The sequence below is a fragment of the Stegostoma tigrinum genome, chromosome 27 (assembly GCF_030684315.1).
Source record: "Stegostoma tigrinum isolate sSteTig4 chromosome 27, sSteTig4.hap1, whole genome shotgun sequence".
NCBI classification, from domain to species: domain Eukaryota; kingdom Metazoa; phylum Chordata; class Chondrichthyes; order Orectolobiformes; family Stegostomatidae; genus Stegostoma; species Stegostoma tigrinum.
In genome coordinates this window covers 6,736,019-6,762,552 of record NC_081380.1, presented here as the reverse complement: position 1 = coordinate 6,762,552, position 26,534 = coordinate 6,736,019, and the positions used below count along the sequence as shown (strand labels likewise).

At 40.1% G+C, this 26,534-nt stretch overlaps 1 protein-coding gene across 15 annotated transcripts in view; it reads right to left on the bottom strand.

The window, feature by feature from the left end:
• Positions 1-628: 628 nt before the first annotated feature.
• The window catches only part of LOC125464774 (serine/arginine repetitive matrix protein 3-like), a 693,195-nt gene continuing 667,289 nt past the window's right edge, over positions 629-26,534 (bottom strand). For 14 of the 15 annotated variants that reach the window (XM_059655503.1, XM_059655504.1, XM_059655501.1 and 11 more), the window contains 2 exons: positions 20,886-21,023; positions 629-9,019 (listed from right to left, as the gene is read on the bottom strand). In XM_059655503.1, coding sequence (XP_059511486.1) covers positions 8,812-9,019; positions 20,886-21,023 — 346 coding nt within the window. In that variant the 3' untranslated portion in view covers positions 629-8,811. Of the gene's footprint in view, positions 9,020-20,727; positions 20,759-20,885; positions 21,024-26,534 lie in introns of all 15 variants that reach the window. The other variant, XM_059655507.1, reaches the window with a different exon arrangement.

The following is a 26,534-nucleotide window of genomic DNA, read 5'->3' as shown; positions in this document are numbered from 1 at the left end:
CATGATCTGGCAGCATTCACTTATGGACTGGCATGTGGCTCACGTCAAGGCACTTGTGGGTAGACAATACCCGTGGAGCCGTCAAGAACGACGTGCACTTACCCAGCGTCTTTCACCTCAGAAGATCCCAAAGTAGTTTACCACTTCTACTTTCAAAGTGTAGTCACTGTTATCGTGTAGGAACCTCAGAAAGGACCTGGAAATAGTAACCATGGTAATGGCAATTTGCCCCGTTTATAGTGCTGCTGGTTAAGGGATAAGTATAATTCAAAAGCCCATCCCCGTTCTTTCAAATTGTACCTTTTATGGTTGCCCAGAGAACGCAGAGGGTCCCCGAGGCTGAAGTGGGAGAAAAAGAAAGCAAAGGTTGGAGGAGAAAGTCAGTATATACTCTTCAGGGGTGGGGGGCGGGGGGTGCCCTTTCAATGTCTCTGCCTCTGCAGCAGAAATCAAAGAAATGTCACATAGTCATCATATACTTTTTATTTCATTTAACTAATTACACTAATTTCTAAGTCATACATAATCTCAAAATGCATTCTACAAACAGCTGCAGAATTGTATTTGATCGACCTCCTTGGTTGCTTAACATCGCAGGAGAACAAAAGAAAACATAAGAATTGATCAAGTTTGAGGAAGACTGAGAATTCCCTGATACACCAGCAGTCGTTAGAAATACCTGCTGCAGCAGTGTGAGGGTGGCAATGGACGGGAAGGATATTCACTGGTGCTAAGTTGTGCAGGTCCTGTTGTGTCTTTTGTTTGAGCTGCAGATCACCATTGCTCTTTATTGCTTTTTTGGTTTATCAGTCTTTCAAAGTAAGAGTATATGACAGCTAGATGTTTTGAGTCAACCTGCTTTAACACACCTCGGGAGTAGGTGGGACTTGAACCCAGACCTCTTGGCTTAGGGGTAGGAATACTACCACTTTGCCAAAAAGTAGGCTAGATGTTTTTTAATCAAACTGTTCAAAGAATGTATTACAAACCCCTGAACCATGTAGGACTTGAACCTAGCAGTCATGAATTAGTGAACACAGGCACTGTTTGGGTTATTTTGAATTGAATGCTGAGAGCACCACCAATTCTAATTTGAAGGACCAATCAATTGACCATCTCTGGACAATTGTAAACTAATCGGAGGTCTTTTGGTAAAGACAAATTAGATTATCAGCCTCATTACTCAGCCAGCAAAGAAATCTGCAAAACTGTTTGTTTTGCTTCCTTTCCTTTTGTATAACATAGCCCAAAGAATGCGGTGTGATTTTGCTGCCATGTTGGTAACTACTGAATGATGTTAAAAGATCTGTTTCAAATTAAAACGGCGAGTGATTTTTGCAAATAGTCAGTGTATTGACAAGGATTCATCTCCATCTACTGTTAACGACAGCCACTACACTGTATCAAATATTTAGCATTTCATAGGATTATTGTGTTTCATTTTATATAACTCAATATTGTTGAATACTTCTCCACAGCAGGATTGTTGTAAACCATATGAAATGTTTCAATCAAGGAAATGCTGGATTGATTTTAGCCCAACTTCCCAGTTATTGAAGAATCCACCAGCTAATGTGCTGAGGGTGGCCTGGGTGATGTCAGTAAGTTAGTGTGTTTGACCTGCTGTACAAGTAATGAGTAAACAATAAAGTGTTACTTATTGCACTGTACCTTTTATCTTCTAAAACATATTGTGTGTTGGACATCTGGTAGATTTTGATTTTTTTTGCAACAGTGGAAGTGGATGATGGTTGATAGGCAGTCCCTTTCATCTCTCTACTCCATTTCATTTCTGTAGCCTTCACTAAAACAAAAACCACAGTTGTGCACTAAGCTTCTGAATCACAATCGCATAAAGTGAAAAAGCTATCTTGTCAGCACCAGAAACTGTATAAGGTTACAATTTGTATCTTGTAACAAACTCAATATTAAATTTCACACAAATAAGTTTGATTTTATTGTTCAAAACTGCTCCCAGTTATGAGATAAGCAACCTGTGAGTTTCCTTCAACTAATTATTGGATGAAAGCGTTTAAGCTTTGAAGAAATCCCAAAATTTCTTGTTTAAAATCACTCATGATTAATTTGAAATATTCCTCTTTGGAGTCAGTTTATTTATAATGTATGCAGTATGTAACATTACACTCCCAGGTCATGTTTGATCCATGCATAATACAATCTATGTGTAAACATATGGACTAAGGACAAGTAAAAAGTTTTACTCTTAATTCTGGTAAATTGTAAAATCTACTGTGGGTGCATGAAATCAAAGCAGCATCTTTGTAATCCATCTTTTAGGGATGGAGTGGGCTAGTATTAACCTAACTCACCTGTTAAATGGAGAGCATTAGGGCGTTAAAAGGATTCTCGGTAAACATTAAAATGATCTGGTGTAAAGGTCATGTTTTCAGATCTATTGTACATAAAAAGATCTAGACATGACAAAGCATGTATAAAGGATGCCACAGCCAAGTTTTGATTGTCACACTGTTGGTTTTCGCCTGGTTCATTTCAGGCCTCCATTATTCTAGAACCGTTTACTGCATTTCATTTGAGTTGAGTTGGTTCAGTTTCGGATGTTACAAAGACAAAGTCTGGGAGTCAGCGTCACTAATTATAATGAGGATGTTAATGAGGCATGGGGGAAAGGGGCAGAACTTGTTGAAGCTCTCAGTTCTTCTGCGACACAGAGTTGTTCATGATCACCAAGTTAAGAGAACCACATTTAATACTGTACAGTAGAAGGAATGCAGCATCTCGAAAATCATACATTGCAACAGTACAAGTCAACATAACACAGAGTAAACCCAATCTGTACAGGGCTGAAGGAACTATATAAATGCTTTCTTTTAAAAAAACTTTTTTTTATATAGGTTTGGTGGCAAATGCATGGTAGCTATCGATGTGCATATGGACAAAGGTTAACTGTAAACAAATAAATAGAAAATAAAGGAGAATCTCAAGTCAAACAGCAATGTTTCTCACTCTGACAGCAGTGAACAGGAGATTTGTGTTTGAGATAAGTGCAATACACTGACAGATTTGCCAGATTCCTTTTGTAAAGGTATCCTTCAACACCTATTTTAAAATGCGTGCTGTCAGGGGAATAAGTAAATCCTGCATTGACAGACCTTTTGAATATTAAGCTATAACATGCAGTGAAAAAAATTACATTGCAATAAAACCCCTATCTCCTCCAAACTTCCTCCCATTGAATTGTTTTGAGCTGCTGTTGACCTGTTTAATAGGGAGGCAGTAATGTTCCATTACATTTCAGCACTGTGGTGTTAGCACAATAATGTCAGGATACATGATATACTTTGTAAGATATTAACTTTTTAAATTATGTTTTGTCCTGCTAACACAACGAGAACTTTTGTTCCCCTGAATGTGGCCAGCACTTTTTGTTCTTGTTGTGTATTCTTTCTCAGATATTAAAATAAGTTTGGTAGCTAGACAGTACACGTGAGCTGTTTTCTGTCTCGATGTCCAGGGTAGGCATTCTCCACTGGTTATATGCAAACAACCAAAAGGCAGTACCATCTTCTCCGAGGCATACACAATCTCAAACTGGACAATATATATCAGTGATATTTCATTGTGGCTGGGTCAACATTCTGCAAATCCACACCAGGGTTGGGAAATAAATGCAGTTCTTTCAAATTACACTTCTAATTCAAAAGTGAATAATTAAAAATAAAGCTGAAGAAATGGTTAGAAAGAACAAATAAAGGGATTAACACTTCCAAAATCCAAGGGTCAACACTTTATGAATCTGTGCATTTTTGAGAAATCTATGCGGTCTGATGGAGGCAGATTCATTCAGACGCTGCAGTACAGATTTGCTACAGATGTTCATGTTTTACTGCAAATGTAAAGGCTTGCAGTTGAGCAGGTACAGAAACATTGTATCACAAAAGTTATGGTGCAGCTGTAAATTTTGGGGACTCATCTTTTCTGTTAAGAAAAGGGGTTGAGTCACCAGGCTCTGACTGTCTAAAATGTGCTTGCGTCAATAATGAGATTGAGCCCTGGGGCATGTCCTCACAGCCCATCCACCTAGCTCATGACAGCTACTCATCCATAAAGAAGACTCAACAGAATTCCCAGAGATATTTGAAAATTTGTTTTCTGCTGTAACTCCATCTTTAGGCTGCCTTGATGCAGGATCATAAACAATCTTGGGAAAAAGGGACTCATGGAATTTGGTGATCATACCAGAACCACGGGTCACCTTGAATCTGTCATGAGTTTAACAATTGGTTGGGGGGGGGGTTACCTAGGATTATCAGCACATTGTGCATACAGCATTAAACTTGATGACACTGGAGTGGTTAGAGATGGTCTTAAAAGGTTGCATCTGAATAAATTGCTGTACGAATGAGGAGAAGGAGTCAGCCATTTGGTCCCTCAGACCTCATTTACACTTCAGTAAGACCGTGGATAACCTTAAATCCATTTCCACATGGTTCCCATAAACCCTCAACTCCCTTATCAATCAAAAATTGGTCAAACTTAGCCCTGAATATATTTAATGACTCCCCCATCTCTTGCTAGGGAAGAGAAGTTAAAGATTAATGGCCCATTAAGAGAAGAAATTTCACCTTATCTCCGTCTTAAAGGAGACACTGAATTTTGAAAGATTGCTCCTAATTTTAAGAAGTTCCTTGATGACAGAAAACATTCTCTCAGATCCACGCTGCCAAGGCCCCTCAGAATCTTACAAATTTCATGGTAAGAGGTATACGAGGAGCAGGAGGAATGGAAGGCACAGCACACCTTGTCCACAATAACTGGGGACTATTAACTCCAACTCTCTAAATGTTCAGCAGCTTCCCGTCTCTCTGTACACAGACTCCTTTTGGCCTCATTGCTCACATAAAGGTCATAACAAAAAAAATTAACTGAAATTGATAAATTAAACAGATACATCATTTGCAAGTTGACTATCATGACTTGGAAATATATTACTACTCCTTCAGGGTTGCTAGGTCAAAACCCTGAAACTCTCTCCCTAAAAGGCTCTGTGGGTGTTCCTTTATCCCAAGGACTATAATGACTCACCAACATCTTCTCATGGGAAATGAAGGACGGGCGATAAATGCTGACTGAGCCAGCAAAGCCCAGGTTTCCCTGAACGAATGTTCAAAATATAAACTGAGACAATGCTGGAAGATGTTTTTTCGAGGGAAGAATAGATGAAGAAAACCAAATGCCTTTGATGAAATAGATAGGTTTTTGACAATGTTGTTAAAGGCAAAGGGGAGAACTAGGAAGGCTTTAGGAAGGACCTTCAGGGAAATAGGCGAGTCATCCACTTGTTTTCAGAGGTTGCTTATTTGCACTCAAGTAAAGCCTTTGATAAGATTCCGCATGGTAGACTGATTAGTTAAGTTAGATCATATGGGATTTATGGTGAGCTTGCCAATTGGATTCAAAATTGGCTTGATGGTAAGAAACAGAGAGTGGTGGTGGAGGGTTGTTTTTCGGACTAGAGGCCCGTGATCAGTGGTGTTCCACAGGGATCGGTGCTGGGTCCACTTCTGTTTGTCAATTATGTAAATTATTTGGACTGGAATATAGGAGGCACGGTTATAAGTTTGTGGATGGCACCAAAATTGGTGATATAGTGGGCAGTGAAGAAAGTTATTTAAGATTACAGAGATCTTGATCAATTGGGTCAAAGGGCTGAGGAGTGACAGATGAAGTTTAATTTTGATAAATGGAAGGCATTGCATTTTGGTAAAACAAACAAGGGTGGGACTTACGCAATTTATGGTAGTGCCTTGGTTAGTGTTGCGGAACAGACAGGCCAAAGAATTCAGGTACATAATTTCTTGAAATTTGCCTCACAGGTAGACAGGGTGTTTAAGAAGGCTTATAGCACATTTTGCCTTCATTGCTCAGACCACTGAGTATGAGAGTTGGTACATCATGTTTAGGTCGTACAGATCGTTGGTGAGGCCTCTTCTGGAGTACTGTGAGTAGCTCTGATTGCCTTATATTGGAAGCATATTATTAAACTGGGGAGGATTCAGAAAAGATTTACAAGGATATTATCAGGAGTGAAGGGCTTGAGTTATAAGGAGAGGCAGCATAGGCTGGGACTTCTTTCACTCGAGTGTAGGAGACGGAGGGATGACTGTACAGAGATTATAAAGTCATAAGGGGCATAGATAAGGTGAATAGCAAAGGTTATTTCCCTAAGGTGGGTGAGTTCAATACTGGGGGCATATCTTTAAGGCAAAAGGAGAAGGATTTAAAAAGGACAAGAGGGGCAACCTTTTTATACAGAGCGGCTAGTCTGTGGAATGAACGGTCAGAGTAAGTGGTGAATGGAGGTACAGTTACAATGTTTAAAAGACATTTGGATAAGTTCATGAATATGCAAGGTTTGGACGGATATCAATTGCAAATTGATGGGACTAGTTTAGTTTGGGAATATGGTCGGCATGGATTAATTGAACCGTGGGGTCTGTTTCCATGCTGTATAACTCTATGAGGTTGCAATCCAGGATAAAATTGCATGTGAAAAAATGCATCAAGAATATATGAACTCAGTTTTAAATATGGATTTGATGCTCTTTGCAAATCTGTCCATTGCCTCATTTGGTTAAAATTGTCACTGTTTAAGTAGCTGATTGTGTTGTTTGTCAGATGTGTAAACATCTGTTTACAAACTGCAGTAATTATGACATTTGATTTCTTAGATGTTTATTTTTATAAGAAAGCATGGTGGATTTCATTTGACAGTGAAAATAAATTAATGAACCAATTCTAAGCACATGTCTTCATACCTAGGTCCCTGTTCCAAAGAGGATAAAATAGCAACCATCAACAGAATGTGGCCAGATAAAGTAATCTGCTAAAATGAATTTGTGAATGATTAAATGTTAAAAAGCCCAATAAAAGACAGATCTGTATCGCTCATAAATGTCAGTGTCTCACTGGGAGTTTTCTACTGCTGGAGCTTGTTCAATATCAGGACTGCAATGAAACACCATATGGAATTTCTTGTGACAAATGAATCCTCGATCCATCTTTCACTGTGTCATTTTATCCCTTGGGTTGTACCGTTCTCTTCAATTCACTTCTTCAGTTCTTTAAATGAGAAATAAGTAACAAATGGCAGAGTTTGCAAATCATTAACCTTAAGTGCAACAGAAGCAACTGGTAAAAGGTTGCCTGAAAAGCCACATCTACAGGACATTGCAAGTAGATCTCCCTCCCCTCAGAATATAAGTAAATGTCTAGTTGTCACTCACCAATTAATCCCTCACAGCTCAGGTGAAGGCAAGGGCACTGGGCTAACCCCTAAAATGGGTAGCTCTGTGGAAGGAGAGTCAATATCACTTTCGTTCCAAGCTGCCACCTCCCAAACTGTAGAAGAGTCTTTCACATTAAAGCCAACGTTTTGAATAACTGAATTTGAACTCTTCCACATGCTTAAGGTTGTTCTGTAAACTTGTGCCCTTTCTCCAATTTAAAATAACTAAAGTATAGAATTGGCTGTCTAGCTCTAATTCTGTCTTACTTTCTCCCAACTGTCTGAGGGAGTCATTTCAGTGGAGCTAGACACGAATTTAGAATCAGGAAGCCATCTGGTCCACTACATCTTGCAGAGAGGCAGAATGTTGAAAGCAGTTTGGGTGTGGGCACAGTGGCAGGCTTGCAGGGTATTCAATTGTCTCTGGAAAAGACTGACTTAGGTTAACCATTTGGTATAAATCTAACCAGATCTGTGTAAGAAAATTATGCACCATGGCTGTAATAAGACTACGGGGAAAGCAAAGCCTTTGAAAAAGCCGAAAGGTGTGTGCAAGGGAAAGCCATTAAATGAAGGATGATCGATTTAGGTGCACAACACTTAGACAGCTCGAATCTTTGAGACATTTCCAACATTGCTGTCTGAAGTAGGCCTCAAATAGAATCTAGCAGAAAGCGACTAGAGGCATGAGTTCAACTCTACATAATTTGTTGTATTGGTACAGCATGTGTCATACAATTCCCCATTGAACTCTTGTAGCCACACTGGCCCCACGCCCCCACCATGTGCTACTGGTATTATATTTACAGTGCATAGTTTTCTGTGTTTGTAACCATAGTCTTGACTTAAAATTGTTCTTCTTACAACATTACAAGGTCAGTATAGAGGAGGGATCAGAGGAAGGAGAGCAGTTCATAGCTGGCCCTTGCTAAATGAAACTGAGGAAAGCAGGTTTCTGTGCCTCCCTGTCCACTTGTTCGTCTGATGCTTTTTTGTTCTTTGTCCAGAGGCTCTTCGACAAGTATCTGCACAGAACCCCCGGAAAATTTGATCACTGCAAATTTCAGTCAGCCAGAGGAGGGGAAGGGGAGTCGGGGTGTGTGTATTTAAATAGCTGCATGTCTTCTGTTTGGAAGAAACTGCTAACTTTTGGTTCAGTTGACTTCATGGAAGAATTCTTTTGCAGAAGTTCATAATTCATGTTTTTTTTAAAAAAAGTGTTCCATTTAAACCTCAGCACCAGGCAAATAGTTTTAAACTCCAGAACTATGTTCAGTGGAGAAACACAGGATGGAGGCAGTGCAGAGACTGCAATATCTGTCTGTACCAATGTCAGTGCTGAATGACACATAAGCCTGGATCTAAGGATTTATGAATGTCTTGATATAAATATATACTTGTTATAATACAAATCTGGTTGCAGTGGTCTACTGGGACTGCTGATACTCGCAGTTTCATGCCTACTATCTTGCAGGCAGCTCCTGTTGATAGTTGTGACTGTCTGCTTTTGGTTGCGTCTCTTGAAGCTTGTGTTTTAATCCTTTCTAAAAGCCTGTACTTTCCGAGCTGCTCCGACTGTCGTAGCTGGCGGTCCGGCTGCGAGTCCGGCTCCGGCTCCGGCTGCGAGTCCGGCTCCGGCTGTATGAGCTGTAACTATCATAGCTGCGGCTCCGGCTGTACGAGGTGTAACTGCTCAGGGAGCTGGGTGATGACGGGCTGGGCCTGTAGTAGGGGATGGGCCGCTTACGTGCACTGGGCAGCCAAAAGAGAGACAAAGGGAAGGGAGACAGGAATGAACCGGGGTTAGATAACACCGTAGAAAATGCCGAATACACGTCAGGCAGATTTTCCTGTTCAAGCACCTGGGGCTTTTTTGTTTTGGGATCTTTCATGAATGAAAGCCAGGCAGAGAGGAGCCAAGATAATAAAATGTGAGGCTGGATGAACACAGCAGGCCAAGCAGCATCTCAGGAGCACAAAAGCTTTTGTGCTCCTGAGATGCTGCTTGGCCTGCTGTGTTCATCCAGCCTCACATTTTATTATCTTGGAATCTCCAGCATCTGCAGTTCCCATTATCTCAGAGAGGAGCCAAGCCCCCCTCCCACCCCAGGTATCCTTAAAAGTCACAGGTGCAGCATCAGGCAAACCTGCCCCATAATGGATGCTCCATGGCGGAATAATGTCATTCCAACTCAATGTTAATTGTAAAACAGGTGTGTTATGATCAAGTTAAACTCTGGTATGAATATAAGCACATGTTACCATATCCACTCAGTCGTCGTGCTTGTCAATATTGGGGTATCCAGTCTTTGGAGCAAGTCTGACTCTTTAGGAACCTGAGCCCTTCCCCCTCAATTTCCATCATTGCTGATTTATCTCATGGCAAAAGAATGCAGGAGTGGCACAACGAACAGATTCTTTTTAAAAGGGAACTGAATACCTAAAGTACGCTGAGAAGGACGTAACTGCAGCATTATAGGCGACGCAGGCTAAACAGGCAGTGCTTTCAAAGTGCTGCAGAAGACATAATGGGCTGTGTGGCCTCTAGCTGTTCCACATTATTCTATGATTGAGTGTAGCCATGGCTTTCTTGAACCGTCGCGCCTCTTGTGAAGCACCATAGGCTCTTTCTCCATGCATATTTATGTCCCATTTTTAATCAATGTTATGTATATTAATGTGACTGAATTCTAGTGTTGCAGTTTGAGCAAGAAAATTGAAACGCTCCTTTGGGATGCTAAACACAAATCTCTATTAGTGTCCCTTACTGTTTACTGCTTTTCATTTTCCGATGACATTTTTTGGCATATTAATTAGTAACAGTCCAGAAAACAAAAAAAAACACCCAGAGGTCTGAGCATCGGCATTTTTTGAAACAGAAGAGTGATTATGGCTGATAAAGCTGTGGAATAGGACAGGGAGTTACTAATTTGGTTTTTGTGGTGCAGTGGTAGCATCCCTACCTCCAGGTCGGGTGGTCTAGGTTCAAACTCTACCTGAGGACATCATTGTCCAGTTATGTGTAATAAAATGCCCAACCAAACTGAGTAATTTTTAATAAAGGCAATAATGAAACTCATTTCCCAAAGAGATTAGGGGGAGGATGGGAAAATGCTGTGTGAGTCAGGGATATCTTGAACTCAAGAATTGCGGCAAAGTTCAGTATTCCTTTAGGAATGCTCTTTAACATCTGAACAGCCTCAATCTGATGTCATTTTGCAGACTTCTCAAAAATGTCTCAGTGATACATTACTTCTGAGGTTAACAAAAAAAAATGAACTGCATATGCCAATAGATTTTAGCCTTTTGTAAAGTGGTGCTTTTGAGTGAACATCTGGCACTGTATCCAGTTATGACCCAGGTATGAACTTCTCAGTTACAGTCTCATGTGGGGATGAGTAAGGAAAAAGGAACCATTGAGAGGAATGTTGACAGTAATGCCATTGAATTATCAAGGAGAAGTAGTTAAGACTCTAGTTTGTTGGAGATGGTCGTTGCCTAGTAGTTACATGATTTGAATGTTATTTGTCACTTATCAGCCCAAGCTTGAATGTTATCTAGGTCTTTCTGCTTCTTCACCCTTGCAGTAGAGCATAGAACTAAACATAGTGAAATCATCACAGAAGAAGCCTACTTCTCTTCTTTTGATGGAGGAAAAAATCATTGATGAGGCAGCTGAAGATGGTTGGTCTTAGAATACTGTAGACATGTCCTGGGACTGAAATGGCTGATCTCCAACGACCACAATCGTCTTCCTTTATGCTAGAGATGCCTCCAACCAATGGAGAATTTCCTCCTGATTTCTAATGACATCAATTTTGCCTTGATTCCACACTTCGTAAATTTCTGCTGTGAGCTTGTGGACAACCACTCAGACTTCACTCCACAATTCAGTTCTTTTGGCCATATCTGAGCCAGGCTTCACTGATGTGTGGAATCAGGTGGTCCTGGCAGAACCCAACTGAGTGTAGGTAAACAGGTATTGCTGAGTAAGTGCTGTTTGATAACATTGTCCGTTATATTTTCCATCACTTTACTGATGATCGAGGCAAGGGATACCTTGAGGACAAGGCATACAATAATCTTCCACATCGTTGGGTAGATGACAGTGTTATAGCTGTGCTGCAACAGCTTGTTTGGAGCTACAACTAGATTTGGAGAATAAATCTTCTGCATTACAGTTGGAATGCTATCAGGACCAAATTCTTTATCTCAAAAAGTCCAATGCTGCAGCTTTACCACGTTGGCATCTCATTTTCAGGTATGCTTGATACTGCACTGGCATTCTCCGATACTCTGCATTTATGCTGATCCCCTGATATGATGTTAAATGGACGAATGAGAGGTACACTGGGTTATTCAAATGCAGATTGTGGTTGAATATAGTTCTGGTGCTGTTGGTGCCACCTGGATGCCCAGTTTTGGGCTGCTGGATTTGTTTAGGACCTCTCATTTAGCATACTGGTGAGGAGAATGCCTTTGCTTCAACAAGTACTGTGCAGTGGTCACACCCACTAATAACATCATGGATAAATGGATCTGATTGGTAAGGATGAAGTCTTTTTCTTTTTGTTCATTGATTGTGGGCAATACAGAGTAGGGAAGCCTTTATTGCTCATCCTCAAATGTGCTTCAGAAGGTGGAGGTGGTGATGAGCTGCCTTTCAAAGTGCTGCAGTCCGGTATTGGTACAAATACTGAGCTGTCAGGAAAGGAGTTCCAGCATTCTGGCCTTGTGATAATAAAGCAGTGTTAAAAGACACTGCTTGGCTTGGAGATGAACTTTCAGGGGCTGTCAAATGATAGCGAGTTGCTGCAATGCATTATGTAAGTGGTACAAAAGCATTTTCCTTCATGTCTTTTCTCTCACAACCTGCTGCAAACCTGTGTTCAGCAGGAATCAACCAACTCAGTCAACAGCAGCAGGTATTGAGTCATTCTGAGTGAGTAACATTGTTTGTTTGTGTTATTCTCAATGTTTCTTCCAAGCATTGTACAACATCTGATGAAATATGTATCAGCTGAATAAGGCAGTTGATTGTGGTCAGCAGGAGATTTTTACGGAACAAAGAGTGGGGCTGTGGAAAAATTCTGATGAAGGGTCTAGGCCTGAAACTTTCAGCTTTTGTGCTCCTAAGATGCTGCTTGGCCTGCTGTGCTCATCCAGCCCCACACTTTGTTATCTGGGATTCTCCAGCATCTGCAGATCCCATTATCTCAGGAGATTTCTATGTCTATGTTTTACATGATAACTGGAGTCAATGTTGAGAATTCCCCAGGCTGTTCTATCCTGATTGTATACCACAATGCCATGTCCTCTGGCAGGTCTTTCCCACCAGTGAGATAGTATGTACCCAAGAATGATTATAGAGACATCTAGGAGTTTGAATGACAGGTATGATTTTGGAATATGGCTATATAAAGCTGTTGTTTGGCTACTCTGTGACAGCTCTCCTAATGTCAGCACAGCTACCCAGATGTTATCATAAATCTTCCAGGCTAAATTGGGCTGGGTATGCCTTTGTTATTTATTGTTGCTCACTTAATGTTCAATGCATTTCGTTCATGGCGGGCTTTCTAGGCCATTTCAGAGGGCAGTTGCTGTGGGCCTGGAGTCATAAACAAGTCAGGGGAGCTGACTGGATTCATGGTTACCATTACTAGTGCCTCATTTTTCAGAACATATTTAGATGATTATCTTTTAAAACCGTCCAGCGGTCGTCTTGGGATTGGTTTACGGATCACTGATGGAAACCTCTGGATTACTGGTCAAGCAATGTAAACACTGGACTCCCAGAATTCCAGTTATCAACCAATACAGAATTCCCACAATCAGATTCAGAATCTCATTAGTTAACCTAACTTCCAATCACACGAACCAGAATTCCACTTATTAAACACAGAATTTAAAGTTTTGGCCTTAATCTTGGCTCTCTCTAGTTCTTGTTTTTGCACATTTCATTATTTTATTCACACTTCTCTGGATCTACGTTTTGTTTCTTTGACTTATTTGTTTTTGGTCCCTATGGTTCTGCCCAACCAAAATAAAACATGCTCTTGGTGTATTGTTTAACGTCCTTGGAGCTGTGCCACAGCATAGGTTCTCTTTTTAAAACCTTTGATCAGCTTAGACTAAGTGCAGACTCTGCTTTCAAAATCCACTTTGAAGAAGAGTCATAGGACTTAAACTGTTAACTGTTTCTCTCTCCACTGGTACTGCTGGACCTGCTGAGTTTCTTGAACATTTTCAGTTTTTATTTCTGATTTTCAGTATTTGTAGCATTTTGTTTTTATATTAGTGGCTGGCTCTTGTCAGACTTGCCAAAAGATTGGATTGTGCTTTTGAAATAAAACAAATCACCTATGTGCAAAGGCAGGGCAGTTAACAAGCCTCCCAAAAGTTACACACAGCTCACCTAAAACAAAATTAAATTATTGAAAGGCATTTAAATATATCCTTAGTGGAGGTAACATTTTTTCCACAGGTACAGTGGTATTAAAATCATTATTAGTTTAAAAATTTCTTTACTGTGAAGGAATAGGATTTGAAAATCAATTTATCAGAGCCCGATTAGCAGATTAACAAAATTATAAGTTACATTAGCTTTTAATAGTTTTATTAACTAACCAGAATCATCAAATGATCAGGAACAGATAAATATAGTGAGACCAAGATAATGTGCAGCCTACATCACATCAGTGCCAGTCTTCTCCACAACATTTGTTGCCAAGGTAACCTACCACCTCTTCAAATTCCTCACCCCCAGCTTTCAGAACTACCAATCTGAGCCTTGAAAGGGGAGACAATGTTTTGTGAAAGCTCATTACAAATTCACAAAAGTAACAGGCACATTAAAATTGTTCACCCAGTTAATTACATCCAATCAAAAATATTGATTTCAGTAAGCAACTGAGGAATGAATTCTGTGGAGAACACTGAAATGTTACATTATATGACTGCAAGAGAGAGAAGTGCATTAAATGCTAATTCTTCACATTGAAAAAAAAACACAGGTTAAGTTTCCCATTGCGTAAACTTCCAAGCAAGAAAATGGTTAGTTGCGAGCCTGTGCTAACCTTCTGAGAAAGTCAGGTACCCCAAATCTGCAAGAGGTGAACAGAATAGAATGCTGGTTAGTAGATACGTTAGGTTAGACAGAAAAGGTCTGCTCATTGGGAATTTACCAAGTTGACTGGGACGAATCTCTATCTGACTGGGAAAGATAAACTCAACATACTCAACATAATGGGAATAGCAACTAAAACAATACTGGAAGCATCTGTGGGTTAGAACTCCTGCTTACAGCATTTGCAATTTTAATTCCAGTGCACAGTTCAAACAGAAGTATGGCTGATTGTTGCCCATATTCTGGAACTGGTGTACAGTAAAGCATACACGCAAAGGCGTGATTGATCTTTAAAATGATAGCTCAAATGAGCAGAGTTTGCAGCATTCACTGCTACTTTAACTGTCCTATCATCAGGAGGGCAACACTAGCACTACAATATGGTTATATGCAAGAGAGAAAACACTCTCTTGCTTGAACTAACAAGATACGCCCAGGGTCATAGGGTTATCTGCAGGATTATGTTCTTCAGCTATGTTTCAAATGTGAGGGTTCTCAGGGATTTGATGACACGTTCACCAGTGAGCAGTCCTTCTTCAACTTGTAATCCCAAAGTACAAGATCACAATCTGTTAGTTAGTTGTGTAGTCTGCTGTAGGCCGCTGTTAGCATAGAAGCAAGGATTCCTTGTTATACAATGCCAAATTTGCATCAAACTCAGGTGATGTCCATAGAAGATACTATTTGATCCACTAACTGTCTTTTAGTTTTGATAAATGCATGACGAGTCACGTTCCAAGAATATGGACCAACCAAATAAATGTTTCAGTGTAATAGATTATTAGTCTAGTCTGCCTGTGTTAGCAGATGCTTAGTCAGGTTGGGCCAAATAACGAGTTGATTTTCACAATTCAATCATTAACAAATCACTGATTACAATTTATTTTCAAATTAAGACAATGAGAATTATTTTTAAAGTCAAGAGGAATAAGAGGCAAGGATGTCTGTCCAACACTTACAGCCAATGGACAAAGTAGACGAACACTGGGCTGCATTTAGTTCCTAGAAATAAAGTTTAGCGCGTTTATTGCTTCCTCTTCCCTCAATGTAATGTAATTCTCAACTGACAGTTTTAATATGCTTTTGAGGCTAATGTAGCAGCCACTACATGCACACAATGCTTTACAATATTTGTTAACTGTTATCCTGACAATACATTTGATTGTAGAAATGGGGAAGACTATGTTAAATTGTGGATAAAAATGGACAGAAACAGCACTGGGAGATAGCATGGAGCCTTGAATTCTAACGCAGTGACATCAGCTGAATTGTGAGTGCACTCTAAACAATTTGCACAATAGATTAGGTAAACAAGCTCCATCACCAGAGGCACTTGTGTTGAGCTACTACCTATTTGATTTAGTAAGTAGACAGGGAGAGAGAGAGACAGACAAACGATAGATAGAGAGATAGAGAGAGAAAGAGAAATGTTGGCCGTACAGAGATGGGATGCTTTTCCTTTACAGCCTCACAAAACGGTTTCAAGGTGGGACAGCATCAATCCAATGCAGAGTGGCGTGGTTACCCCCAGTAACCACCAACGACTTCAGCACTCTTCAGCACACCTTAAATTGGGAAGGAAAAAATGAGAGATACAAGACAAACTGAGACAAAGTTATGCAATTTCGAGAAGGCACTTCCGTGGCATTTCAGCGACTTGTGTTTAATTACCAGCTTGAATAACATACAGATAAAGGATGTCATAGGTTTTATCTTCTTCTTGCTTCAAATCTTCGACAATAGAACATATTCAAATTAACAGTCGTTCAAAAGGTACAAATAGAACATAACACAAATATATCTACCAGAATCTGGTCCAGCTGGTATAAACATTTACTGCATCTCCATTTCATTAACTGATACATCAGTGACCTTGTGCATTCACCAATGACCCTCAGCCCAAAAAGGAGTAAAGATGTCTTCTTGCAGTCGTATAGAGCCTTGGTGAGACCTGACCTCAAACACTGTGCCCAGGTTCAGTTTCTTTACTTAAGGAGGGATATGCCTGCCAGACAGGGGAGCAATAGCGATTTACCAGGTTGATTTCTGGGAATAGATGAATTGTTTTACAAGGAACAATTGAGGAAATTGGGCCTGTATTCTCCAGACATTTGAAGAATTAGAGGCGATCTTATTGAAATGTATAAAAATTTTACAGGCTATGATAAGGTGGATACAGATAGAACGTTTCCCCTGGGTGATGAATCAAAACCAGGAGACATGGTCTTAAGGTGAAGGGTAGGCCAATTAAGACTGAGATGAGGAAGGATTTCTTCACATACAGGGTGAATGTTTGGAATTTTCTATTTCAGAGGACAGTGGAATTGAGGACACCAAGGCTGAAATCAATAAATTTCCAGATACCAAGGACATCATAGAGATAGCACGGGAAAGAGGTAGATGACCAATCATGATCTAATTGAATGGTGGAGCTGGGTCAATGGGCTGATCAAAACCTCCATGTGTCTAAAGTGGCCTTTAGTTGTTCCATTCACTATGGTTGTTCAGTTAGGGGTCCATTGATCAGTTTTAACTAAGGTTAAATCACAGTCTTTATTTTCTGCACCAAAGCTCTTGCTTGTATATTATATCTTGCATATTCTCATATATAACTTAACTTGTACATTATATGAATAAAGCCTATTTTTATTAAATTGCAGACAATTGACTTGTTATTTATTTTTTGAATTCAACTTCCTAACTTGTTTCAAACCGTCGCCTTCTGAATGAACTTAATGTGGGTGGGTTGGTGAAGTAAGTTAGCAATGAACACTGGAGAATGGGTGCAACAAGCAAAAGCTCACAGGTATGAGAAGGTCACCTAAGAATGTGTTAGGCATTGAGTTGACTCAGCTGTTTTGCAAAGTTTTACAGTACAAGCTTTTAATTGTCTCAAACACTTATTTCACTTAGAAACAAAAGCTGAAATTGCTGGAGAAACTCAGCAGGACTCTGTTTTGTCTTCATATATGCTGCTGTTTCTCCAACAATTTCTGTTTTAGTTTCAGATTTCCAGAATCAGCAGTTCTTTGGGATTCGCGCCCCCTCTGCACCCACTCCCCCAACTCCCCCTCTTATTCTGTCCTAATTGATGATCATTCCATTTAGGAACAAAAGCAGAAGTTGCTGGAAAAGCTCAATAGGTCTGACAGCATTTGTGAAGAAACTTAAGAGTTAACATTTTAGATCCGGTAAACCTTCCCCTGAACCAGGCCCAAAACGGTAGCTCTGATTTTCTTCATAAATGCTGTCTGGCCTGTTGAGCTTTTCCAGCAACTTCCGTTTTTGTTCCTGATTTACAGTTCTTTCGGTTTTTAACCATTCCACTTAGGTTTAATGCAACTTTAATACAAACAAGATATTGGCTGAGAGAACAGGTTTCTTGATTCAAGGTAAAATTTTAGTTGGAGATAGACTGGTGAAGTTTCCTCCTAGTCAGGATTGGTATGGTTTGACTTTTTGGCATTATTCTGCAAATACATCTAATCTGTCAGCCTCATATGTGCACACATCGAGGTGTCTGTGTGTCTGTCAGGGTGTACGCGCACACAGTTGGGGGGTGTGTATGTGTCTGTCTGTGTACATGCATGCATTTTGGCGTGTGTATGTGTTTGTCAGGGTGTATGTGCATTTGGTCAAAGTTCATCCAGATTCCATTAACTGTGAAGTCCACAGTACAGTAGTACAAGGTAGGGGTGGAGGTTAGATAGACCTTACGATTAGGGTAAAAGTTTAGCACAACTTCGTGGGCTGAAGGGCCTGTACTGTTCTATGTTCTACACAGACATTTTAGCAACACGTTGCTCATCTGAGCCCTTCAGCATATCTTTAATTTCTTCCTGAACCAGCTGTCCCCTTAAATGCATCTATGCTAATTCACTTCAACTCCTTTGTGTATCAGCAATTAAATGTAACCTTTCACTTGAAGCTGAACCACTGCCCAATTCCTTTGTATCTGAGTAAGCCTGAACATTATACACCTGACTGATGGGCCAATTGTTTCCGGGGCAGCAGGTTTCACATTGTAATGCCCTATTGTCTCAGATTTTTTCTTAGACCTTTTTTAAAACAATTACCCTATGACTCCTAGTTTTGGACTCATCCACAAGTGAAAAATGTCTTCTTGTAAACTTGAAGCTGCGTAGCAGAAGGCTACAAAACCTGCTGTGAAACCGCAGAATGTGAAATAAGATCAAGGACTGGGCAACACGCTGGGCTGCCTTCTTGACTGTTACACTTCTGGTATTAATCCAAATTTCTTTTTCTGTTATTGACCAGGTTGTCCTGTATGTTTTACCACAGTTTGTCGCTTGGATTACAAGCTTTCATTCCTCTTGAATTCAGACTGATGGAAACTGGATAACGTTTGATAAAGGAATGAATCAATTGGCCTATCCATCAAGTGCATGATGTTCAGGTTTACTCAGGCAAAAATATCATTTCTTGTGAAGATGGGTTGACAGTATTTGCCCCAAGTGAACAAGAAAGCACCAGGGAATGCTGCGTGCAAACTGGGAGCAAAGCAGGTCTTTATATCCAGTCACTCTGAGTTTGTACCACTTTATGATACCCGAATAAAGTGAACATACACTCCAGGCCTGAGACCTAACTGTAATTGCAAATGTAATTGTAACTACAAAGCGCTCTATTCATTTGATGCAATTTAAATCCCTCCGGTATTCCCCCCGACGTAGTCCAAACTCTGCTGTTTATGCACGAACTGGCACCAAGTGCCATTCATTTCCCTCCATATGTTCGGCCTTCCTTAATTCTGTAACCTTCTCTAAACCTAATCCTCTGAGATTTTAGTGCTCCTCCAGTTCTGGCCTCTTGCATGCCCACCATGACTTCTAGGCAACCATGTCTTTGGCCGTACACTCTGGAATTTCTTCCTCAAACTTCTCTGGCTCAGTACTTCTCCTGTGCTTTCACCTTTACCTTTTCAACATCTTTTATGCTGCTTGTGGCAAATAACAGGTTCTGTGAAGCATCTTGGGGCATTTTAGAATGTTAAAGGCACTATACAAATGCAAGGTGCTGTCGTTATGGTATCAAAATCATTGATTCATGATAGGCAATGAGCCACTCTTAATACTGCCATCAGATACTTTGTCTATAGTAAAAGGAATCCAAACTGTAAATTACCAAAAGGTTGTTCAAACACACTGCTGACCAGAAGGGTGAAGGTTGCTGAGAAATTGTTAGGATTGAAAACAAAAGTGTTGACTGAAAACATTGTTTCTCTGTGTTTGCTCAACCAGATTTTGTTCTGCAATCTCCTCCCAAATAGGGAGTCTGCATGGGGAAGGAACTAGTGAGATGGTGACATTTTTATCCAGTTGGATTTATGAATTCCCATAAAACTGGCATTTTTGCCCAAGGGTTAGGAATATGTTAGTCGGGCTTGGGATGACTTCCAGGTTTAGTGGAGGAATTAAATTGCATCAACTGAACAGCAAGTTTATTAATTAAAGGACTGTCCGTCTCAGATTACATCCCCATTGTTCAATTTGCTAAGCATCAGAAAGTGAGCAGAATGTCATAATCAAGTTATTTTTAATCCCATTGTACACTTGTGGGTCTTTCCATCCTATTCTCTCCTGACCCAACTTAGATGGAATACCTTACAGCTCTGCAGACACAATGGGCACCCAGTTTACATTTCACTGCAATGCCACACGCTACCAGCTGGCATGTGGGAGTGGCAGAGAGACAGCTTTCAATGAGACGTATTATTCTCCCTATGTATTACAGAAAACAGGCAAACAGCATAACGGGCTCAATGATTTTGCTTCCTGTCAGAGTGATATCATTCTGCTAGAAACCAGGTTCCTGTCTGGTCACTGAAGACAGGATGTGATTTAATTTCAAGTGGCCTTTCTGTGTCAGTTAAGGATTGATGTAAAAACCACACACACATACACACACATATACTAAGATCATGTGCTTCTTGCCAGAGATGACTGCAGCTAGGAGTAGATCAGGGTAGAGAACCAATCAATTGTTCTGAACTGGTTGTTGTGTATAGACCTCTCATGCTGGAAATGTCACAGCCAACTGGAACAAATAGAAGTTCAATTCTGAGTCAAGGAGAGCAATGTAGCAGAAACGTTAACCACTGATGTATTAAAATGCTCAAGCTAACTTATAAAGTTCACACTCCTCTAATACCTCCAACTCAATGCATGTACTGCAGAAGGCAATTCAGATTCTTATCTGGATTACAAATGAATAGTAAAGGAAAATGTAATGTAAATTGCTGTTTGAAGATCTAACATGCAGGAATTCCATCATAATATTCTGTATAAGTGTGCTGAAATGTCACTGTACTCACGATATGAAGAAATAGGTATACATCTGAATAGCTGAAATGAATACAGAGTCAGTGAATATTTCCTCTGTTCTGATATTTCGTTCCTTAATTCCATGCCTAAAATCCTAAAAAGAAAATCCAATAAAAAAAACGAAAACAGAAGGCTCTCAGTGCTGTACCTTGTAATTCGCCGAGGCTCCATAAAACTGGGGGAGTCTCGTCTCCTTTTCCTAATTGGTGAATAGCTTCTTGAGCGGCGACGGTGTCTCTCAGCCTCGGAGTCATGATGTCTTGCCCCGACGTCGCCATCTCTTTCTCTGTTACAAAGAGGAAGGCAAATAGATGACACACAGGCAGACGGTCTTTGCCAGCTCTAGCTCCTCCTCAAACTCACTGCATCTCATATCACCCTGTGGCCAACTGCCCATAAATATTAATGCACCAACTCTATTGATAGGCAATTGAAAGCCCAAGGTGGAAATGAGCAATATGTTCTTATTCCCAGTTCTGCTCTGTATTGCATTACAGAATCTCAGCTAGGGTTAGTTAGGATTGGGAGGGGACTGTTATAGGGCTGGTGAGAGGCAACTTAAAACTGCAAAATGTGTCACACCTCGCTGTTAAATGACAGCTCCTGGTGGTGTGGGATGGAACAGAAGTGGACTTAGCTCTGATGTCTCCACGTGCCTGCGCTTGGCTCACATCCCTCCAAACATTTCTTATTTACGTACTTATCTAAATGCCTTTTAAATGTTGTAACTGAACCCACATCCACCACTTCCTCTGGAAGTTCAACCCACACATCAAGCACTGTGTTAAGAAAGTTGCCCCTCATTGTCTTTTTAAAATCTCCCTCCTCTCACCTTAAAAATATGCCACCTAGTCTTGAAATCGCCCACCCTAGGGAAAAGACACTTGTCATTCACCTTATCTATACCCCTCATGATTTTATAAACCTCTATAAGATCACCCCTCAACCTCCTACACTTCAATGAAAACAGTCCCAGCCTATCCTGCATCTCCCCAAAACTAAAACCTTTCATATCCTGCAACTACCTGGTAAATCTCTTCTGAACCTTCTCTAGCTTAATCATATCATTACTGATAAGTTAACAACAAAAAAATTCACTTAATAATAAAAAAAACTTAATAATAAGTTGTCCCTCATCTCAGTTACAGTCTGACTATGTATTGTTATATCTTGCCTATGATAAAGGCTGGTTTCATATTTGCTTCAGAGAGATGAACAAAATACAAAAGTACTAGGGAGGAAATTAGGAGAAAATTTTTAGGCAGTGCATTGTTACAATCCAAACACACTGTTTCAAAGAGTGGTACAAATAGATTCGACAGTAATTTGCAAAAGAAAAACCAAATACATATTTTCAGAGAACTAGCACAGGTAGGAGGGGACGAATGGCCACTTTAATGCCTCAACTGGCCCAGAGGTATGGAGGCCACCTGAGACTGCCCTGCTGAGTTCAGAATACGTACAGGGCCAGGCAGGTATGGATGGTGATGAGTATGCCACCTAATTTTACATGCTAACTGCTTACTATCACACCCATTGTCAGGACTGTAAATTTCAGTCGTTTTTCTGTCATGGGTCAAACCAGGGAGCCTTTTTTTGATGATATAATTCCTGCGTTGCTTCTATAATCCAGCAGAGGGAGGCAGAAAGCATTTTGTATGGCATTATTTTGAGGCAATGTTAACATTTTGAGAAGTGCACAGATGTATTTGCACCCTCAAGGATCTGCACTGCTGTGATTACTGGGACCTGATGCTAACTGACAAGGGATTCGCAATGTGTTTTATCAGATTTCAGTGCTGCCAATATTCACAACTTTAGAACTACCTAAGTGGAGCTGGGATCCATAACAAGTATATTAATGAAATGGAATAAATTAAAAATAATTACATGTTGGAAATCTGACAGAAACATAGAAAACACTGCAGATACATGGTGAATAAAACAGCATCTGGGGAGCAAAAAGACACATTTCAGGTGAAAACTCTTTCCCAGAACCGGAAGAAAAGGGGAACCCATCGATAAGACAGACCAAAGTAAAATTGAGAGTATGGGGATTGAAGACAACACAAAGACCAACGGCTGTTCTCTCTTATCAAGGACGGAACTAACAGGATAAGTACCCATCCAGTTTACATTTTTCAGAGAGCTCATAGGGAAAATTACAGGATTTAGATTTAACATAATCGGCAAACAATCCAGAGGGAAATTAAGAGAAATTCTTTAACATAGCTAGACATTGTGATCTGGAACTCACTGCCTGAAAGGGTGGTGAAAACATCTTCAATAGGAATGTTCAAAACAGAACTGGCTAAATAATTGAAGGCTGAAAAACTTGAAGAGTTATGGGAAACATGCAGAGTCTTGAATTGATTAGAGAGTTGTTTCAAAAAGCTAGTACCGGTAAGTCGGGCCAAATGGCCTCATTCTGTGCTGTATGATTCTAAGAAAGCGTGGAAGAAGTGGTTAATGATATAAGAAGCTCAATTTGGCAATAAAACAGCATAATGAAAGTAAACTAATGACAATAGTGACAGGCATAAGGTAGCCATAAAAAAAGTCAATGTACAAGAAAAATAACCCCACATTTGGAGAAATGCATCATACTTCATGGACTGGTTGGTGTAAGTGCCTTTGTGTACAGTTTGTGGCAAGCTTTAACACACATCATCTGAGACATGGTCTCAGAAATTTCAGCTGCAAAAGGTGTGGGTTTTCAGCACTATAAGAGAGCCGTCTACTGAAAGAAACAAGGAAGAAGTTTATTTTAAACAGCAATTTGCAACTTTGAATGACAAGGTGTGTGAAAATAGCTGTGCACTTCCCACTCTGTGCTGCTATGAAAACTGAGATTTATATATGTATAATTAATATAATTTATAATAGGTTGGGTCTTTGGTTTTGAATTACAACCTATGGTTTTTCGGTGTGTCTGAAATTAATAATTTACTTGCTATTATTTCTGCAGCAACGGTAATTTCTTTCAAAACAGTTTCCGAGGCCTGACTTTAGAGCGAATGGATTTTCGTTCACCACGTGTTTGTTTCTTATAGATTGTTTTGTGACACAGCAAGGTATATAATACGGTATCAAAGTTTGTTACAGACTTCTAGAAGTTTCTTTTAAGCTTAAGGGAAATAGTTTAGAGAGGGTGACTTCTGGTTTCTGTTTTACTTTGAGTTTTGGGCAATCTTGTGAAGCCCTTGGAAGTAGGATGGCTGCATTAGACCCGTGTTCCAGAGAAAGGAAGGACTTTCAGTGAAAGAAGTTACATTAGAGCAAAGAGTTAGTATTACTCCCAGACCAAAGCGTTGAGATGGTAAGATTCTTGGTAGTGTAGATGAGCAGAGAGATCTCGGCGTCCATGTACACAGATCCTTGAAAGTTGCCACCCACGTTGACACGGCTGTTAAGAAGGCATACAGTGTTTTAGCTTTTATTAATAGAGGGATCGAGTTCCGGAACCAAGAGGTTATGGTGAAGCTGTACAAAACTCTGGTGCAGCCGCACTTGGAGTATTGTGTACAGTTCTGGTCACCGCATTATAAGAAAGATGTGGAAGCTTTGGAAAGGGTGCAGAGGAGATTTACTAGGATGTTGCCTGGTATGGAGGGAAGGTCTTACGAGGAAAGGGACTTGAGGCTGTTTTCGTTAGAGAGAAGAAGGTTGAGAGGTGACTTAATTGAGACATATAAAATAATCAGAGGGTTAGATAGGGAGAGCCTTTTTCCTAGGATGGTGACGGCGGGCACGAGGGGGCATAGCTTTAAATTGAGGGGTGAAAGATATAGGACAGATGTCAAAGGTAGTTTCTTTACTCAGAGAGTAGTAAGGGTATGGAATGCTTTGCCTGCAACGGCAGTAAATTTGCCAACTTTAAGTACATTTAAGTCATCATTGGACAAGCATATGGACGTAAATGGAATAGTGTAGGTTACGTGGGCTTCAGATTGGTATGACAGGTCGGCACAACATCAAGGGCCGAAGGGCCTGTACTGTGCTGTAATGTTCTATGTTCTATGTTGTGATAAATCCTGAAGAGGCAACTCAAAGCTCAGTGCATTTAAACTCAAGTATATAATGGCTCCAGGAAGAAGCTACCTGCAGTTCCAGTCTAAACATTGAAGTCACAAGTGATTTAAACTAACTGAAGTGTTAGGTCCAGGTACCCTGGCACGAGTATTGTACAAGTGATGTTTTCAGTAATGTACCAGAGATGTGCTTTGAGTACGATCCAAAAGCGGTTTTATTTCTTTTAAATTTAAGGGGTGTTTTGGAATAAATATGACTTTTTTTTTCTGTTTTCATTATCTTCTGAATTTATACATCAGTAGATGGTTTACTTCATTCTATTCTATGTCAATTTCTTTTGTCAATAAACTTCCACTTTGTCCTTAAAGCAAAATCTGCAGAATTATATGCATATGTTTCAATAAGAGACCTCTTTGCTATAGCCAAAACAAAATAAAACGTGATCTATCAAACCAGCTTTCAGTCTATGGTTCTGACTTGTCCAGTGAGAATATCAGCTGGGATCATAACCAAATGAAAGGAGATATGAAACAAGGTGCAGAGCTGGATGAACACAGCAGGCCAAGCAGCATCAGAGGAGCAGGAAGGCTAGACCCTTCTTCAGAATTCCACTGAGATTATAGATCAAGCTTGTAGGTCTTCTTACACTTGTACAAACTGATTATATCACCATCAGTTATTATTTTGTACGTTTGATTAGCTGGCATCAATGACTATAAATGGGACTGTGGAATGCCTAAAAATATACTTCAGCCATTACAGCATTTCTAGACATTGTGATGAGTAACAATGGTCCCCAAATCATGACTGAAGAGTTAAATCATTTCATAAACGATTAGAAAATTCAACATCACACATCAAATCCGCATTATCCTCAGTCAAATGGAAAGGCTGTCAAAATCACTGAAGTGTAAAAAAGAAATCAAGCAAATTCAGCAGAGACCTGCAAAAGGTAATTCTTTGTGGAGAAGCACACCTACAAATGCAAGCGATATAGGCTGATCTAAAGAGTAAGGTCACACCACATGCAAACTGTCCTTCTATAAGGGAGGAAGTACTAAAGCCAGAAACAGTAGCCGGCATGTGCAACAAAACAGAGGCAAGACAACAGCCAAAACTGTTAAAATCATTGCCAGAGCTTAAAATTTTAGAGGCAATCTGCAACTGTTTGAATAAGGGTTAGCCCACATAGCAACTTGGGACCTGTACTGTGTGTAAGTAGAGAGGCTGTGCTTTCACTGCAAAAAGCTCATGAGGATGATGAGATCTAACCACCTACACAGAGTGCAGATATCTACCAATTCTCAGCAACAGAAATCAATCATCAACAACAGTTCCCACAGAAAAAAAAATCACCCTCTATGACAGTGACACTTCTTGATAAGGAAACACCACCACAGGAACGAGTCCATATCAGGCAGACAGTCAATGACAGTGCATGTGCACACCATGAGGACTGCTCCACAATTTAAAGACTTTACAAGCGATAAATGTACAGAGGCTAACAAAAATGGAACTGACTCGACTTAATAGTCATGATAACTTTCTTCATGAACATATATGTTCTTTGTCCTATGTATAATGTGTAACTTATGGCCTCAAATGATAATGCATACTACATTCTAAACTTGCCGTACTGGCTGGCTTGTCATAATCACGTGGCATCTACCTGTAAATGCCTTTGTGTGCAGTCTGTGGAAACCATCAAAATACATCACTTGACTGTGGCGCACGTTCCACAATATTTTTCGTTGCTTTTATTCAC